Consider the following 17,802-nt stretch of genomic DNA (forward strand, 5'->3'; position numbering starts at 1 on the left):
AGTGGATATCCAAGTCACTACCAAAGAACCTCAGCAGCCGACTAGGCGTAGATGCCCCAAGACTCGATGGAGTAAGTTGGCGAGTGTACGTTTCCGATATAGCTCTAGATCTCACCCTAAATACCCGAGGGTATCTCAAAAAGGCTAGAGGGGTATGTGAGTTCTGAGATTGTCACACCCTAATTTAGGGGCTAAATTTTAGAAATTATAAAGTATTGAATTAAAATGGCATTTTTGGAAGAAATTGAGGATTAAAGTGTAAAATCGCAAAGTTGCCAGACCATTTTAGGAAGTGTAGGAAATTCAGGGACCCAATCATGAATTTACCCATTTTTCTTATGTGTTGAATTATAAACTTTCCCTCCCTCGTGTAATATCGTTTTCCCAGATTTCTTTTCCCCATTTCCCTCCCCCATTGACCCCATTTGTAGCTTCAATTTCTTCATCGTCTGGTCACCGTTCGTCGATCCGAAATCACCATCGTGTTCGTTGTCGACCGGTGAACAAAACCCCTCAAACCCCTCATCGTGAATCATCACCATTCGCCGTAAAATTCAACTCAAAGTTTCAAAGTTTTTAAATTCCATCACCGTGAAAATCATAGATTCATCGCCGATCGTTGCTCCGTTATCGACACCTCCCGCACCATCATGTTCCTTGCATCGTTTCGAGTCCACTAGTGTTCTTCTTATCTCCATCGTCACCGGTACGTGAGGGGTGAGGAAGTTAAAGTTTCTGATATTTCAGAATCGAGCTCTTCGCCGTTCAAAATTATGAACCGAGCTTGGTAAGTGTCTCAAAATCCCTTAAAATAATTTTAGGAATTTTTGTGGATTTTTTTGGATGCCCTACGACGCCGTACGCACCCCCAAGCGCCACCCCTAAGAGTGGGGAAAGTCTGGACAGCTTGAAATGGGCTGACCCAACCCGCCTCCCTATTGAGTCAACCCACACTGAGTTAACTCGGCTGAGTCAACTCACTGGGTTAACTCATTGACTTTGACCGAGTCAACCCTTTGACTTTGACCAAAAAGTCAAAATTTTCGAAAAGTCATATTTTATGTTTTTGACGTCCTGAGTCCGATTTTGAAGTATGTTTCACCAAATTCAAACCCGATAAGCTTTTTTCACTGATTTACCAACTGATTTGATCAGTTTTTCGCAATTAAGCTTTGTTTCTGATGAAATTTCTATTGTTATGTATCTGAGAAATTATTGGACGTTGATTTCAAGATTGAGGGCGTTCGAATCGAGTTTAAATGGTCAATAGAAATCGAGGTAATACATTACTACATCTTTATGCTTTATGGAACATGTTGATATTGATAAATGTATTAATAAGATAATGTTTGGTCTCATTTGTGAAGTTAATTAATTTCTACACTCGATCCGAATACGGTAAAAATTTGGTAACTGAATATGGCTCGTATGACTAATATAAGAAATTGAGGGACCGTTAGAATTAAATTACAAGTTCTATGATTAAGTGATAAAGCAATCAGCCCTTGGATCTGTAAATTATATTTTATCTCATTAAAAGGTACCTGAATGAGAAATTATGAGAATACTTCGGTTAGGTAAAATTGTGAAAATACCCTTATGTTGTAAAAAGACAAAAATTATCCCTGGAAGTTAGATAATAAATATGAAAAGACATATTGATCCGATGGAACTATTGATGCGCATAGAAGATACTAGAAGTTTGATAAGGAATAATTTCAAGTTCAGAGATTATCCGGGAAAACAATTAACCTTAAAATGTCTAAATTATAATTATCCTTGTTAAGAGTTTTAATATCGAAATTTCATGGTTACGAAATTATAAAATTGCCCTTGAAAGGAAAAAAGTAGCCCGAATTAACCCTGAATGAAAAAGTACCCAAAAAGTCATGCCTAAATCGATGAATTATTAATTCCATCGTTAAGTTCACATATTTATATAGAAAATTCTTGATAATCCATAAATCTCCAAGTTATGAGTAAATACTTGAAGAATAATTTATCGAGGGAGCTCTTTTGTCAGAATTGTTCGAAAAGACTAAAATAGATGATAAGTTTGAATTAAATAATAAGATAGATGAAGGAAATGATTGAAATACCCTGGATTTGTAAAATAACAAAAATACCCCTGGAATGCAAATGACCCACGAATTTCATCAAGCCCAGGAAGAATTGGATATTCTCAATCTATGAAATTACAGGAACAATATTGAGCACCAAAATGACCAAAATACCCTTATAGAAAAAATAAGTAAATGTCTTGGATTCATTAAGGAATCCAAATAAACATGGATGTTGCATTGCCCTTAAAAAGTTATGGAAAACAAATTAAGTCAGTCGACCAACGCTTATACTATGTCAGTACCTGAACGACATAGATACCACTTGAATGTTGTTTGTCTCCTTCGAGTTTCGATCGATGATAATTCTGGGAGTACTCAGCTTAGCTCAACTCTAGAGCGCATTCGATACTAAGAAATGGATATTGGTTAGACAAGTCAATCAATAATACCAACTTGAACTGAACGAAAGTCCAATATGTATCCGAAATTCAAAAACGTTTGAATTACTATGGAAAACCTCGAAGTAACTGAAATAGACTTGACTGCCAAATGAACTAAGTAACCTCAATGATTGAGGATTAAGTAAGTGATTTGGATAAGTTTAGAAACTTTGATGAGTTTACATAGTGTAGTATTCCTATGGGTTATGAACCATAAATCAAGTACGTTGGCATTTCCTAATATCGTTGAAACGTGAAAATGAAATAACGACCATGGGAATATATGTACGTTCCCTTAAGATCTATTCAGTGATGATTATGAAGAGGATCTATGGACAATAAATTTTAGGTATTAAAGAGTAAATACCCTAGAATGGCAGGGAATTGACCAGTCAACAGGCATCAGTTCTAGGAGTTGTTCGATAATCCGATCGATCAATATAAAGGGTAAATCTTCTGAATATGCGCTCCCTTATTGGCTCAAATCACTCTGGTCATATATGATTCACACAATTAACTCAGATGCAAAGGATTCTAGATACACCAGATTGGTTGAGTAATGGAATCACTCTCCATAAATCTGAATCTAAAATTCATTCAGTATAAAGGTTCATGAACAACTTCCGGATACACCTGAATCATAGTGGGATTCTAAAGTATCGATTTAAATGTCTGATTAGAACGACTAGTAATCAATTCCTTTCAATAGAACCTCGTTCCTAGGATCTAATCAAAAGACATCAGTGTCATGTTATCCAACTTGATAACTACTAAGTGTCTCTGAAAAATACTTTGACCCTCTAGTGTGCTCCCTATGTATTACTTAATTGGTTTATCTGTTTTGAAGTGTGGTACACCGAAATCTATGGTTTACTATTTTATTGATGCATGTCTTATTGGTGATGGCTTTTTGACTATGACTGTTATCTGATTATTGGTTTTTACTAGTATATGATTACAATGATTACAGATTTATAGAAATACTGCTTACTGTACAACTTGTATCTTTGAGATACCGATTTTGGATAGGATTGGTATATGGAAGTACAACTCTGATCAAGCTAATAAAACTTTACGGATCTAATGTGACTCTTGTGTAGGCTCTACGGCCCTGGGATTTTTCTTGGGTAGGCCTTGTGGCCCTAAGATCATTCTTGGGTAGGCCCTGCAGCCCTGAGATCTTTCTTGTGTAGGCCCCGTTGCCCAGAGAACTTTCTTGGGTAGGCCCATAGGCCCCAAGATACTCCCTTAGGTTGGCTCCCTTTTGTTGTGTGCTTAGGGTAAGCCCTTATGGATGCAGTTATGGGAAACTGCATAATGGAATAGGTTGGAGGGTTTCGTTATGGTTTTAAAAGTTTTATATATGTTCACTACTTATAAATGGAACACAATAGACATCATATTCGACCTCCTAAAAATGTGATACTATGAATGTTTCCTATGAATTGAGATCTTCATGGCTTCTACTCGATGAACTACTAGTGGAACCCCATATTATTTCAGAAATCGGTATACATCTAATTCAATAAGAAAATTATATGGCTTCCTATTTATCTGTATGTCATGTAGCATCAACTGGTAGTATTGTATTACTGAGCTTCCCAAAGCTCACTCTATTACTCACCTTTTCAGGTTAAACGAAACGTACCAGTGCATCTATCGACATCAGTAACGGAGTTCTTTCGGTGTTGCTTGCAGAGTATGGTACATGTGATTAGGGGAATGTAATTGTATTTTGTTTTATATATGAGTCTGAAAATCTATTTAATCTCTACATACTGACAAATCGTTTTATGAGTTACATGTTTTAATAAAAGTTTTAAATTTTCTGAGATTTTTACAATGGGTCGCTCTGGTGGCCTTAATGTGACACCCCATATCGGATCGGGTTACATGTATCGATCTGAGGGGGTTACATTTAGTGGTATCAGAGTTTAGGTTTGAGTCAAAATTTTTCCAAATAGACCGACCGGTCGAATGTTAAAAGATGTCTGATCAGTACATTCCCCTAGGCTACAATCGTACTTCTCTGAGCTAGAACTCCAAGGTTGAGTCACTATCTGTAACGAGAAAACCTAAGTTTTATCCGTTAAGGCTCTACCTTTGCATAAAGGAATACCAGTAACGTCTATCTAAATTCTGTAAAGTACCTCACGAGCCATGTGAGAGTTACTCATCTGAGAAATTTTGATCTAACTCCAGAAATGAAATTGGGATATGTTATCCCTCTATGAGCCTATTCTCGTAACCAAGGCTGAATTGATTCCACAAGGATAAATATGTTCTGATTATTTTATTGGAATGAGGGAGAGTTCTGAAGAAAATGTATACTCAACTGGTTAAAGATTTAAAGAGGAACAATACTTTTGTAAAAGCTACTTGAAGATATGAAAGAACTGATGAAAGTTTCATTTATCCAATTATGTGACATAAATGAATTTCGAGGATGAAAATCTTTTAAGGAGGGGAGAATTGTCACACCCCAATTTAGGGGCTAAATTTTAGAAATTATAAAGTATTGAATTAAAATGGTATTTTGGAAGAAATTGAGGATTAAAGTGTAAAATCACAAAGTTGGCAGACCATTTTAGGAAGTGTAAGAAATTCAGGGAACCATTCCTGAATTTACCTATTTTTCTTATGTGTTGAATTATAAACTCTCCCTCCCCTGTGTAATCTGGTTTTCCCAGATTTCTTTTCCCCATTTCCCTCCCCCGTTGACCCCCTTTGTAGCTCCGATTTCTTCACTGACCGGCCACCGTTCGTCGATTCAAAACCACCATCGTGTTCGTTATCGATCGATGAACAAAACCCCTCAAACCCCTCGTCGTGAATCGTCACCGTTTGCCGTAAAATTCAACTCAAAGTTTCAAAGATTTTAAATTCCACCGTCGTGAAAAATCGTAGATTCATTGTCGATCGTTGCTTTGTTTTCGACACCTCTCGCACCATCGTGTTCCTTGTATCGTTCCGAGTCCATCAGTGTCCTTTTTGTCTCCGTCTTCGCCGAGGGGTAAGGAAGTTAAAGTTTTCGATGTTTCGGAATCGAGCTCTATGCCGTTTAAAATTATGAATCGAGGTTGGTAAATGTCTCAAAATCCCTTAAAATAATTTTAGGAATTTTTGTGGATTTTTTTAAACGCCGCATGCGCCCCCACACGCCACCCCTGAGAGTGGGGAAATTCTGGACAACTTGAAATGGGCTAACCCGACCTGCATGCCCGACTGAGTCAACCCGCGCTGAGTTAACTCGACTGATTCAACTCACTGGATCAACTCGTTGACTTTGACCCCGTTAACCATTGACTTTGACCAAAAAGTCAAAATTTTTGGAAAGTTATATTTTATGTTTTTTGACGTCATGGGTACGATTCCGAAGTCCGTTTCGCCAAATTCGAACTTGGTAAGCTATTTTTCACTAATTTACCAACCAATTCGATATGTTTTTCACAATTATGCTCCGTTTCTGATGAAATTTCTGTTGTTATGTATCTGAGAAATTGTTGGACATTGATTTCAAGATTGACGGTATTCGAATGGAGTTTAAATGGTCGATCAATATGGGACGAAAATCAAGGTAATACATTATTACCTCTTTATACTTTATGGAACATGTTCATATTGGTAAATGCATGAATAAGATAATGTTTAGACAAATCAATCACGAATACCAAATTAAACTGAATGGAAGTCCAATATGTATCAGAAATTCAGAAACGTATGAATTACTCTGGAAAACCTTGAAGTAACTGGAATAGACTTGATTGCTAAATGAACTAAGTAACCTCAGTGACTGAGGATTAAGTAAGTGATTTGGATAAGTCTGGAAACTCTGATGAGTTTACATAGTGTATCATTTCTATGGGTTATAAACGACAAATCAAGTACGTTGGCATTTCCTAATATCGTTGAAACGTGAAAAATGAAATAACGACCATTGGAATATATGTTCGTTCACTTAAGATCTATTCAGTGATGATTATGAAGAGGGTCTATGGACAATAAATTTTAGGTATTAAAGAGTGAATACCCTAGAAGGGCAGGAAATTGACCAGTAAACATGCATCAGTTCTGGGAGTTGTTTGATAATCTGATTGATCAATAAAAAGGGTAAATATTTTGATTCTACGTTTCTCCCTTATCAGCTCAAATCACTCTGGTCATATCTGATTCACACAAGTAACTTAGATGCAAAGGATTCTGGATACCCCAGATTGGTTGAGTAATGGAATCACTCTCCATAAATTTGAATCTAAAATTTATTCAGTATAAAGGTTCTTGAACACCTTCAGGATACACCTGAATCATAGTGGGATTCTAAAGTATCGATTTAAATGTATGATTAGAACGACTATTAATCGATTCATTTCAATAGGACCTCGTTCCTGGGATCTGATCAAAAGACATCAGTTTCATGTTATCCAGTTTGATAAATACTAAGTGTATTTGAAAAATACTTGGACCCTCTAATGTGTTCCCTAAGTATTACTTAATTGGTTTATCTGTTTTGAAGTGTGGTACACAAAAATCTATGGTTTACTATTTTATTGATACACCATCTTACTGGTGATGGCTTATGGACTATGATTGTTATCTGATTATTGGTTTTCACTAGTATATGATTACGATGATTACGAATTTATGGAAATATTGCTTACTGTACAACTTGTATCTTTGAGATACCGATTTTGGATAGGACTGGTATATGGAAGTACATTTTTGATCAAGCTGATAAAACTTTACGGATCTAATGTGACTCTTGGGTAGGCTCAGCAACCCCAAGATCATTCTTGGGTAGGCCCTGCGACCCTGGGATTTTTCTTGGGTAGGCCTTGTGGCCCTGAGATCATTCTTGGGTAGGCCCTGCGGCCCTGAGATCTTTCTTGGGTAGGCCTCGTAGCCTTGAGAACTTTCTTGGGTAGGCCCATAGGCCCCAAGATGCTCCCTTTGGTTGGCTCCCTTTTTTTATGTGCTTAGGGTAAGCCCTTATCGATACAGTTATGGGAAAATGCATAATGGAATATGGTTGGAAGGTTTCGTTATGGTTTTAAAAGATTTATATATGTTCACTGGTTTTAAATGTAACACACTAGACATCATATTCGACCTCCTGAAAATGTGATACTATGAATTCTTCCTATGAACTGAGATCTTCATGGCTCCTACTTGATGAACTACTAGTGGAACCCCAGATTATTTCGAAAACCGGTATATATCTGATTCAATAAGGAAATTATATGGCTTCCCATTTATCTGCATGTCATGTAGCATTAACTGGTAGTATTGTATTATTGAGCTTCCCAAAGCTTACTCTATTACTCACATTTTTCAGGTTAAAAGAATCGTACCAGTGTATCTATCGACATCAATAAGGGAGTTCGTTCGGCATTGCTTGCAGAGTATGGTACATGTGATTAGGGGGCATGTAATTGTATTTTGTTTTATATATGAGTCTGAAAATCTGTTTTATCTCTGCATAATGATAAATCATTTTATGAGTTACATGTTTTAATAAAAGTTTTAAATTTTTCGAGATTTTTACAATGGATCGCTCCAGTGGCCCTAATGTGATACCCCAGATCGGATCGGGTTACCCGTATCAGTCTCAGAGGGTTATAGAGATGCAGAACCCTCAGCTGTACCATGATGCCTACTTAGTAGTTAGAATCAGTAGTTTTGCATGTTCAAACATGTGCCACTAGCTATCTCATTTAGTGAATGCATGTAGTATAGTACATTTATTAGTGAGGTGCTATACTCGTAAGTTTAACGTTCGAAATGTGTTTCCATTCACAGGTACGTAGAAAGTCATTCATGGGGAGTTATTATCATAGACATTCTAGTGTAGAGGTTCAGACTATCAGAGACTTACAAAGTACGTCTTGAATCATTCTTAGAAGGCATGTCCTATTTATGTTCCCTTTCGTGTATTCAGTCGTAACTCGATTTGTACTCAGTATTTATATTATTGTGGATATATTTTGGGACCTCCTCATATTTTGTAAACTCATATTATTTTTATGTCAATTTTAATTGCTATGGATGAATTATTATTATCGGTTGTTTTACAAGTAGTTTTAAAGAGAAAAAAATTGGGTCACTATTTTGGTATCCTTGTGTAACATTGTAATCCATGGATCTTCGAGTCGAATTAGATTAAGGTGTTACATTTATTAGTATTAGAGCATCGAGGTTTAGTCATTCCTAGGACTTGCTGGTTAAAATCAATCATTGTTTGCATATGTACATGCCTTTAGGGAGTCAAGAGTACTATAACAACTGAAATGATAATGACCCCTTATTTCTTTCTAATTTCAAATAGAACCCATGACAGACGACCCAATGTATATTTAGGATAGTAGAGATAAGAGTCATACCTCGTTAGCCTTAGATACCATTGACGAGTTCATCCCGGATATCTCTCAGCAAGGCCTAACTAGATGCGGGGGTTGAGGAGACGACCTTTTTCAAGGACCTTACCTCCGTACTTAGACAGATAGCTAGGTCTTTCCTTAGTTCTTCATCTTCATCTGCACCAGCTCAGCCAGTGGTCATACCTTATGAGTCATCAGTAGAGCAGCTCTGCAGATATAAGATGACTGAGTTCTACGGTTCAGAGGATGATGATCCTATAGTAGTAGATCAGTGGCTCAGAGAGATGCTTCGTACCCTCAAACAACTGCATCTTACCCCAGAGGGTAACCTTGATTGCTTCATCGCCCTACTCAAGGGTGACACTATAGATTGGTGGAAGACGTTTAATATGGCTATGAAGCTAGAGAGGCCGACGTGGAATCAATTTTTAGACGAGTTTAGATAGAAGTACATCAGAGAGACCTACACCAATGATTTGATGGAGTAGTTCCTATACTTGACTTAGGGTTATCGCTCAGTGGTGAAGTATGAGTGAGAGTTTTTCAAGCTGAGCAAGTATGTCGCAGAGCTGATTCCAGCAAAGGAACACCGTTGTCACAGATTCAGGGAGGGACTTCGTTACAACATGCTGATACACCTCGTTGTCGATCATTCCAAGGTCTTCACTCGGTTGATCTACCAGTCGAAGGCGATCGAAAGGGCCCTGGATAAGCAAGCTTGGAAGATAAATGAGGTTGTGAGACAGATTATAAGAGCCCCTGTGCCAGCAAGGCCATCTTTATCCCTATCTAAGAGGGTTAGAGACAGTCAAGGTTCGTCGAGACCCCTAGCAGCACAGTCTATGATGACTGGGCAGAGTTCTGACTGTGGAGGTAGGTCCGATTAAAGGAGGAGACTACTAAACGTAGCCTCCGGGGGTGACGCCAGTGAGTCGACCAGAGTCTTTATTTATCTAATTTGTGATAAGTATGAGGAGAAGCACCTAGGGACGTGCCAGCAGGGTTCGAGGAGTTACTACAATTACGACTCCATGGACCACTTCGTCAAAGACTTTTTAGGAGCTCAAGGTACAACATCAACAGTGACTTAGTGATCGGTACCATTAGTGTAGAGAGGTCGATGGCCAGCTAGGGGTGGTAAAATTGTGTTTGGACAACAGAGTCATGTAACAGCTAGATCAATGGTTGGTGCAGAGCCAAGAGTGACATCCATGCAGTACGCGGTGAGAGCCTGAGAGGAGTGTGACACAGTAGATGCTATATCATGTACATTCACAGTTTTTCCATTCCAGTTACTACATTGATAAACCCCAATTTCACCCACTCTTATATATGCTCCGACCTAATTAAAAAAATAGAAATCCTACTAAAGGATCTTGAGATAGGTGTTCGAGTATCGAGCCCCCTAGGTCTAGACGTCATTGTGGATAAATATGTCCAGTGAGAATTCAGTATCAGACATTTCCAACAGATTTGATGGAGTTACCCTTCAGGGAGTTAGATATGATTTTAGGGATGGATTGGTTAACAAAGCACGATGACATCTTGAGGTACAAAGGTAGACGACTTAAGCTCAGGACAACCAATGTGACCAAATTAGTAATGACCAGCAAGAGATCCCGCAAGTCAAGGATATTATCAGCCTTGAAAGACCAAACAACGATCGTCCGTGGGTGTGAGACCTTCTTGGCTCACGTAGTCGACACTTGAATTTCAATACCCATACTCGAGGATATCTGAGTAGCTGGAGATTTTTCCGATGTGTTCCCATAGGAATTACTTGGTTAACCACCCGAGCGTGAGTTAGAGTTTGGCATTGAGATAATATCGGGTTTAGCTCCGGTGTCTATGGCTCTCTATCGTATGACACTGAGAGAACTAAAGGAGTTAAAGGCTCAGATTCAGGAGTTGTTAGAGAATAGCTTCATTCGATCTAGCATCTCTCATTAGGAGCGTCAATCTTGTTTATTGGGGAGAATTGTAATGCCCCGGATCCGGGTTAGGAGTTTAGGCTAACCCAAGATGGGCTTTAGGCAAGTAATTTAATTTATAGGAAGCCTTGACCAAAAAACAAGTTAAATTAGGCTTGGATTGAGCCCAATAGTGGAAAAATGGGTATTTTTAGTTGCAGTCAGAATCAAAGGGACCAAGAAAATAATTATACCATTGTTCAAAAATAAAATAGAAAACCAATTAAGGATTGTGAGATCACATCTGATTCCTTCACTTTTCTTTTTTGCATCTTCATCTTATTCTCCCAAACTCTCATATTCTTCTTCATCTTCTTCTTAGACAAGCTTGGTTAAAAAGAAAACTTTAGTTTGTTTTTAGCATTTCACAACAAGCCAAGGTAAGAATCGGATTCAACCCATTCCATGCTTCACTCCAAACCCACGTTTACAATGTTTGACCATAGTTTCAAGAAATGAGTTTTATGGGGGTTTAAGGGATTCATAGATTTAAACTTGTTTTCAATAGTTTATAGGCTTTAGGAGAGTCCTCAAGATCTTTTAAAGCATTAAACTCAGCTTGTAATCCTTGCTATTGGTTCTTGTATGGTGAGAAATGTTAGAGAAAGCTCAAAAGCTAAGGGGAAGGAAAAACTTGCTCTTAGTTGATCTTTGGAAACTCTTAACAGATTAGAATCAACAAATAACTCACTAAAAGGACCCTATGACTGATACCAAAAGCAGAGTACTAAAAGGATATAAATTTATCTATCATCATCATCCTCGTCGAATGAGGGTCTATAGCATTTTGCATTAATTTCGTATCGTGTCCAGTGAAAATAACCATGCAATAAATATTATCAATATTTTTCAATCTAGAACCTCTCAAAAGGATTTGTTGAAGGGAAAACACTCTGATAAATGCCATGATTTGGTACAACTTTGATTTTGAGGTAGTGATCAGTTTAACTTCAATACTTATTTTAGTAGAATTCTAACTTAAAGTTTTGGTTTTTATTTTAGTCTAAAGTACATAAATGGTCCTCTTCCAGTAGGATATGTTTTTTTTTTAAGTTTTCAACTATTAAAATTTACAAAATGATTCTTCAACTATAGGATGTTATTTTGTTGAATTTTTCATCTATTAAAAGTTATAAAATGATCACTCAACTATTCATATGTTCTAAACTCGTCGTTCTTTGTTAAAAAATTAGTGGTTGTTTGAACTAGACGTTAACATGTTTATAGGATATGATAAAATAAGATCCTAGAACTGTTTGAGTTGTATTTTATGGACCAAATTTCCGTTTACATTATGTCATCGAGCCAGTGGTTAAAACATTTTGTCATCGAGTTGCTGCTTGAAAGAATTGGTTGCGCTAGTAGACATCATTAAAATATGATTTTATCATATCTCAATCAGCATGTTAACATCTAGCTCAAGTGACCTAGAAAATAATGAGTTTAGAACATATGAATAGTCAAGTGACTATTTTATAACTTTTAATAGTCAACAATTTATAGTCAAGAGACTATTTTGTAATTTTTAATAATTAAGAGACTTAATAAAAATAATACCTTATAGTCGGGGATCATTTGTATACTTTATTCTTTATTTTAATTGAATAAAATAATAATATATGTCTTTATCTTATTAGTTCGAATAAAATTACTAAAAATAATATATAGATTGTTAATGAAGAAAAAAATAACTTTCAAAATAAAGAAAATAAAGAAAATTTACGCCAATACCATCGTTAATTTTAACTTTCGGTAATCAAAATAAAAAAGCCGTAATAATAATGATGATTTTGTCAAAACATTATTTTGGTGATCAAAATAAGAAAAAAGGGATAGGTTGATGACTAATAGTGTAATTTAATCTTTTATTCTTATTGTAAATTGCAAGTTGAAAGCGGAAAATAAAGAAAATCGAAACACGATGATCGGTTGTTTTTGTTGACTTGTTGTTGAACATGTTTTTCCTACAACACGAACCCACTCAACATCTCAACAAATCCCTTCTCAACACGTGTTAGACTCAACCTCTTATGCGTGCCCTTCACGTGCCAATGTCGTGAAAGCCGTATGAAAAACAAAGCCAAAGCATTCATGCACCTTTTGTTAATTTCTGTGTGGGAAGCAGAGAGAGAAAGAGAGAGACATAGAGAGAGAGATAGGAAGGACCAAACCAAAACACAAAGTATGGGTAAGGTAGTGGAGAAGAAGAGGAGGAAGAAGAAAGGAAGACCTTCTCTTCTAGATCTTCAGAAACGGAACCTTAAAGAACAACAGCAAAGTCAACAGGACAGCAGAAGAAATTATTCCACCCCGACAACCACTCTTAATTACGACTCTGCCACTGCTACTCCTCCCCGCCGATCCACCCGCCGCCATCCCAATCATTCCTCGGGGGATAACGACGACGACGGACAAGACAACGCCAGTGACGAAGAAGAAGAAGGACAAGATGAGGAGGAGGAAGAAGAAGAAGAATTGGTCGGAAAAAAACGACGGGAGAAGAAGATGAAACTGGTTCTCAAGCTGCCTTCCCCGCAGCAAAAATCGCCGGTCAATTCTGGATCCCTCGGCTCCGATTCGAATCTCGAGGACAGTAACGTGGGCTCGACTCACAAGAAGAGGAAAATCAATTCCATCGGGGATGGATCTGCAATTGCTGATTCCAGAAAGGTTTGCTAAATTTTGAGGTTTCTTATGAAAAATTAAACCTAAAACGTTTTCTCTAATTTCAGCTATTTTCCATTTCAGTTTTGGGTATTTCAACGGATTTTTAAAGGGAAAAAAAGCGTCAATTATTTTTTTACGGAATTAAGATTCCTTGAATTTCGGGCCTGTGAGTTAGTGGGGTTTTACACAATTTTGAGTAAATTTGTGGGTTGACTTATTCCCGTTTTTCTTTTGTAATCTACCTTGAATTTTTGCGATTCTTTTTCTCCCACTAATTTTTTTTAAATGTTTATTTTGATAAAAAAGAAAATTATTATTATTATTTTGACTGTGATAGTTTATTAAAAGTTTGGTTTTGTCCTTTCTCTTTCGGTTATTGTAACTGTATTCTGCCTTTTCTGCGACCTGGAAGTTTGAATGCCATGCTACTTTGCTTGGTTGTATCTCAGCCACTAAAGGAAACAAAGCCCCCGACTTGTCCATTACTAATTGCAGTATTATTTTTCATATTTTGTGAACAATTTTCAGGAAGAGAAGTCTGTTTCTGGTGCAAACCTCACACGTAACAGCCAAGGTTTACTCGAGATCCAATACCATTTGTTATAAAAAATTGCAGGTTTTTTTAAGGAATTTTAAATTTTAAATTGTTTATTAAATCATTATCAATATGTGTAGGTGGTCTGTTGGATTCTGGACCCTCGACGGCTTTACCGGACAAAAAGCTGTTACTTTTCATCCTAGATAGGCTTCAAAAGTATTTCAATAACCTCCTGCGAAATTTGGTTTGATTTCTCACGCTACATGTAGCATTTTGATGGTCAGTTTTTCTCAGTTCTGCTGCTTTTGAAATTAACCGATTTCAGGAAGGATACCTATGGCGTGTTTTCGGAGCCCGTAGACCCTGAAGAGGTATGTTCTGCAAATGTCATCATTGTTATTAAACCATATCTTTCTTATTTGATTTATGTTCCCTTTATGCAGCTGCCGGACTATCACGAGGTTATCGAGCATCCGATGGATTTCGGAACTATTAGGAAAAAACTTGCTAGTGGGGCTTATGCCATCTTAGAACAGTTTGAGGTTGGTTAACATGCTTGTCATTTTATCTTTTGCCTTCAATCTTCAATTAGTATAACATCTTTCAGCTTCATTATGAGCATAACAACTATGCTAGATATGTGATCTAGCTAGCTGTAAGATTTTCTTTTTTGATCCGACTGTACGGCAAACAAACAAAATTCTGTTATTGCCATGTTTTTAAATCACTTAAAGCTACGTTTGGTAGGCGTGTTATTTATTCCTCTTGTTTTAGTACATGTGTTAGTAAGACACTAACTTCACTTGGTAATATTGAGCCACTCACATGGCTTAGTTCGGAAAAAGGAAATGAATAAATATTGCTTATTTTGAATAGTTATTATTTTGTAAAAAAAAATTTCTAAGTTTAGATTTCTACGAATTCTTCTTAATGTTATGGCAAATAATTTTACAACTCATGTAATAATTAAGCTATTCCTTGTGTTAAGATCTAAGTAACCAATGGTAGCGGGTTGCATTTAATGAATATGCTACAATGTTCGCCTTCTTTTGGTGACAAAAAAGGGGGTTCTTCTTATACAAATGCTAGAAACTCTTGTGTTTAGTTGTTGCTGGTGTTCATTTTCTTACCCTCTCTGCTCCACTTTTGGTATCATTTCTTTGTTCTCTGAATTCATACGATGCGAAGAGTGTGGAAAGGGAAAAGGATGAAATGATGAACGTGTTTTTTTTTTTCTTTTAAGTTTTCTTTTTGATGGCCATCTGTTGATTTTTCTGGTGATGTTTGGAGATATTGTACAAAGCTTGTCCGGCTGATAGTAAGAAAGAAAAAATGTCCTAAAAAAGACGTTTCCTTTTGTTATCTTGCAGAAAGATGTCTTCCTCATATGTTCAAATGCGATGCAATATAATGCTCCTGATACCATATATTTTCGACAGGTATGGTCAGTCACCAGCTTGTAATTTATATTAAGGGTTCATTTTTTGTTTTTTTCCCCCAGAAAATTTTAATTTGTTTTCAGGCACGATCGATACAAGAGCTAGCAAAAAAGAACTTTGATAATTTACGGCAAGATAGTGATGATAATGAAGCAGAACCAAAGGTGATAAGGAGAGGTAGACCACCAACCAAAAATTTCAAGAAGACACCGGGCCGGCCTTCCTTAGAGCATAATGCTTCAGAATTTTCTTCAGATGCCACCCTTGCTACTGGTCCAGATAACACCTTATGTTCCAATCATGACACTAGAAAAGGACCTCTTGCTTCTGACAATTCTAATATTGCAGACTCATCTGGAAGATTTTATGGTTCTCGCAACGATGTTTATTCAGGCTTATTCACTGAAAACAAATCCAACAGAAATGATGAAGGTACAGGCCAAGAACTCTTACAACCTTCTCCTTTTTTGGTTTTCTTTTCTTATGGCTCTCATTAGTCCACACCCTTCTTATGTGTTGTTTTATGAGGAGTAGTTTGAGGATTGTCTTTCTTGCAGGTTATATGATGAAACACGGAAAAAGGCATTTTGTGCTGGATGAGAATAGACGTAACACTTATAATCTATTTCATTCATCTGCTGCAAGAGAGGCATCCGTGTTGAATACTTTCGCTGGAGAGCGGAAGCAGCTACTGACTGTACGTATCATCGATAAACGACGGTCTTTTAATTTTATCGATTAGAATGCTGAAACTCCTCACTGCTATAAGTTATGTCCGCAAATATTTTGTGCTCTATCCTTTCTGCTGGACTAGCTTGTGTGGGGAATCTTAGATTGTCTTGTGTTTATTTGATATCTTGTTTTTCATTTGGAGCAGGTGGGGGTATACTTGGAGCATGGTTACACACGCAGTCTAGCTCGATTTGCTGCGAACCTTGGTTCGGTTGCCTGGAAAATCGCTTCCAAAAGGATAGAAAAGTGTTTACCAGATGGAGTAAATTTTGGTCCTGGATGGGTTGTAGAAAATGATATTCCAGCACAGAGACCTTTACAACTACCTTCGTTCTCGCTTCCGCCAGGCCAGCAGACATCATCACTGCTCTGCTCCGTTGATCAAAATTCATGTTCTCTCACTGAATCTTATGCCCCGGAAACCCGAGAAGACAAACAACCTGCCAAGCCCAAAGCTGATAATTTGTCTGAGAAACATGTTCCTTCAGTTCAGTCCGTCTCAGGAGGCAATTTAAGTAAGCCTATAGCTGCATCTGGCACTACTTCTGCAACCTTTTCGACTGCTAAAAGATCTCCTGAATCATGGAATCCGAAGACCGAAGCCAGCGATGGATCTCCCAATAATGGTTTTAACATGACAAACAGCAGTGCAGGAGTGGTCCAGCCGAGGCCTCCCTTCCCAGTTCATCCTGGCATGAATGAATACAATAATGGTGCTTACGGGTATAATCTCCCGGCTCATATGGTAAAACACATTGGAACTGCCAAGCCTCCTGGGTTCAGTTTCCAGACATCTCAGACCGTCTCAAGGACTGCTACTAACTTTGCACATCCAGCAACTGCAAACTCGAACTCAAACTCAAACGACCCTAAATTGACAGAAAATTCATGCACAAACAATCTGAGCTGCCCACCTAATTCCGGGCGCGAGACAGAGGCCACGCCAAGATCAATGATTCATCGACAGCCATTGTGGGAAGAATCATCTCCACATCAAAAACCAGTCTCAAGGCTGTCACCAAAACAGAGACCAGATTCAGTTCCACCAGACCTGAACATCAGATTTCAGTCACCTGGGTCACCTAGTTCGACTCGAGCCGATTCAGCTCACCCAGATTTAGCGTTGCAGCTCTGATCAAACATCCATAGATAGGTTAACCATAGATAGGTGAGGTGCAAAGAAGGTCCAGCTGAATAGTGGCTGTTGAAGCTTTCACATTTATAGATTATTGTTGTATAGATCAGTGTATCCTGATTCTTAGGCACATAAGCAAAAGATGGTTTCATTTGGATCCTAATTCATTCCACGATGAAGATGAGCAGTTTGTATTTGGCAATGAACATGAATGCTATGATCAATGTATTTTATGGTGTTATGATAATTTTAATGTGTTTTATATTTTATATAAATTTTTGTTTGTTAATTGTTTACACTATATGAATTTTGAAAATTTTATTATTTTTTATTGGATTTCAAAATTAATTTAATGTTAACTATATGGAATTAAATATAGATTTGTTTAAAACAACCTAGATTTTTTATAAGCGAGTCAAAGGAAGGAAAAATGGAATAAAAAGT

The 17,802-nt window shown here is 37.3% G+C and overlaps 1 protein-coding gene across 3 annotated transcripts; it reads left to right on the plus strand.

Annotated features, from left to right (window-relative positions):
- The first annotated feature begins 1,694 nt into the window (after positions 1 to 1,694).
- LOC120114368 lies at positions 1,695 to 17,593 on the plus strand. Of its 3 annotated transcripts, XM_039135306.1 has the most exons (10): positions 1,695 to 1,700; positions 13,308 to 13,517; positions 14,043 to 14,088; positions 14,190 to 14,268; positions 14,378 to 14,423; positions 14,496 to 14,594; positions 15,423 to 15,491; positions 15,575 to 15,929; positions 16,049 to 16,188; positions 16,369 to 17,593. In XM_039135306.1, the coding sequence occupies exons 2-10, from the start codon at positions 13,353 to 13,355 to the stop codon at positions 17,356 to 17,358; spliced, it is 1,989 nt and encodes a 662-aa protein (XP_038991237.1). In that variant the 5' UTR covers positions 1,695 to 1,700; positions 13,308 to 13,352; the 3' UTR covers positions 17,359 to 17,593. The 3 variants fall into 3 exon arrangements, with proteins under 3 accessions (XP_038991237.1, XP_038991236.1, XP_038991235.1); XM_039135305.1 differs by lacking the exon at positions 1,695 to 1,700 and having other exon boundaries at positions 12,955 to 13,517; positions 15,575 to 15,923; XM_039135304.1 differs by lacking the exon at positions 1,695 to 1,700 and having other exon boundaries at positions 12,956 to 13,517; positions 16,369 to 17,592.
- Positions 17,594 to 17,802: the final 209 nt, after the last annotated feature.

Source organism: Hibiscus syriacus, unplaced genomic scaffold (genome assembly GCF_006381635.1).
Source record: "Hibiscus syriacus cultivar Baekdansim isolate YM2019G1 unplaced genomic scaffold, ASM638163v2 tig00110223_pilon, whole genome shotgun sequence".
Taxonomy (NCBI): domain Eukaryota; kingdom Viridiplantae; phylum Streptophyta; class Magnoliopsida; order Malvales; family Malvaceae; genus Hibiscus; species Hibiscus syriacus.

Excerpts from the sequence above, each read along its gene's own strand:
- LOC120114368 (XM_039135304.1), top strand. The coding sequence starts at position 13,032 with ATGGGTAAGGTAGTGGAGAAGAAGAGGAGGAAGAAGAAAGGAAGACCT. Across the intron at positions 13,518-14,042 it reads CAATTGCTGATTCCAGAAAG|GAAGAGAAGTCTGTTTCTGG; the intron begins GTTTGCTAAATT and ends AACAATTTTCAG. Across the intron at positions 15,492-15,574 it reads ATACCATATATTTTCGACAG|GCACGATCGATACAAGAGCT; the intron begins GTATGGTCAGTC and ends ATTTGTTTTCAG.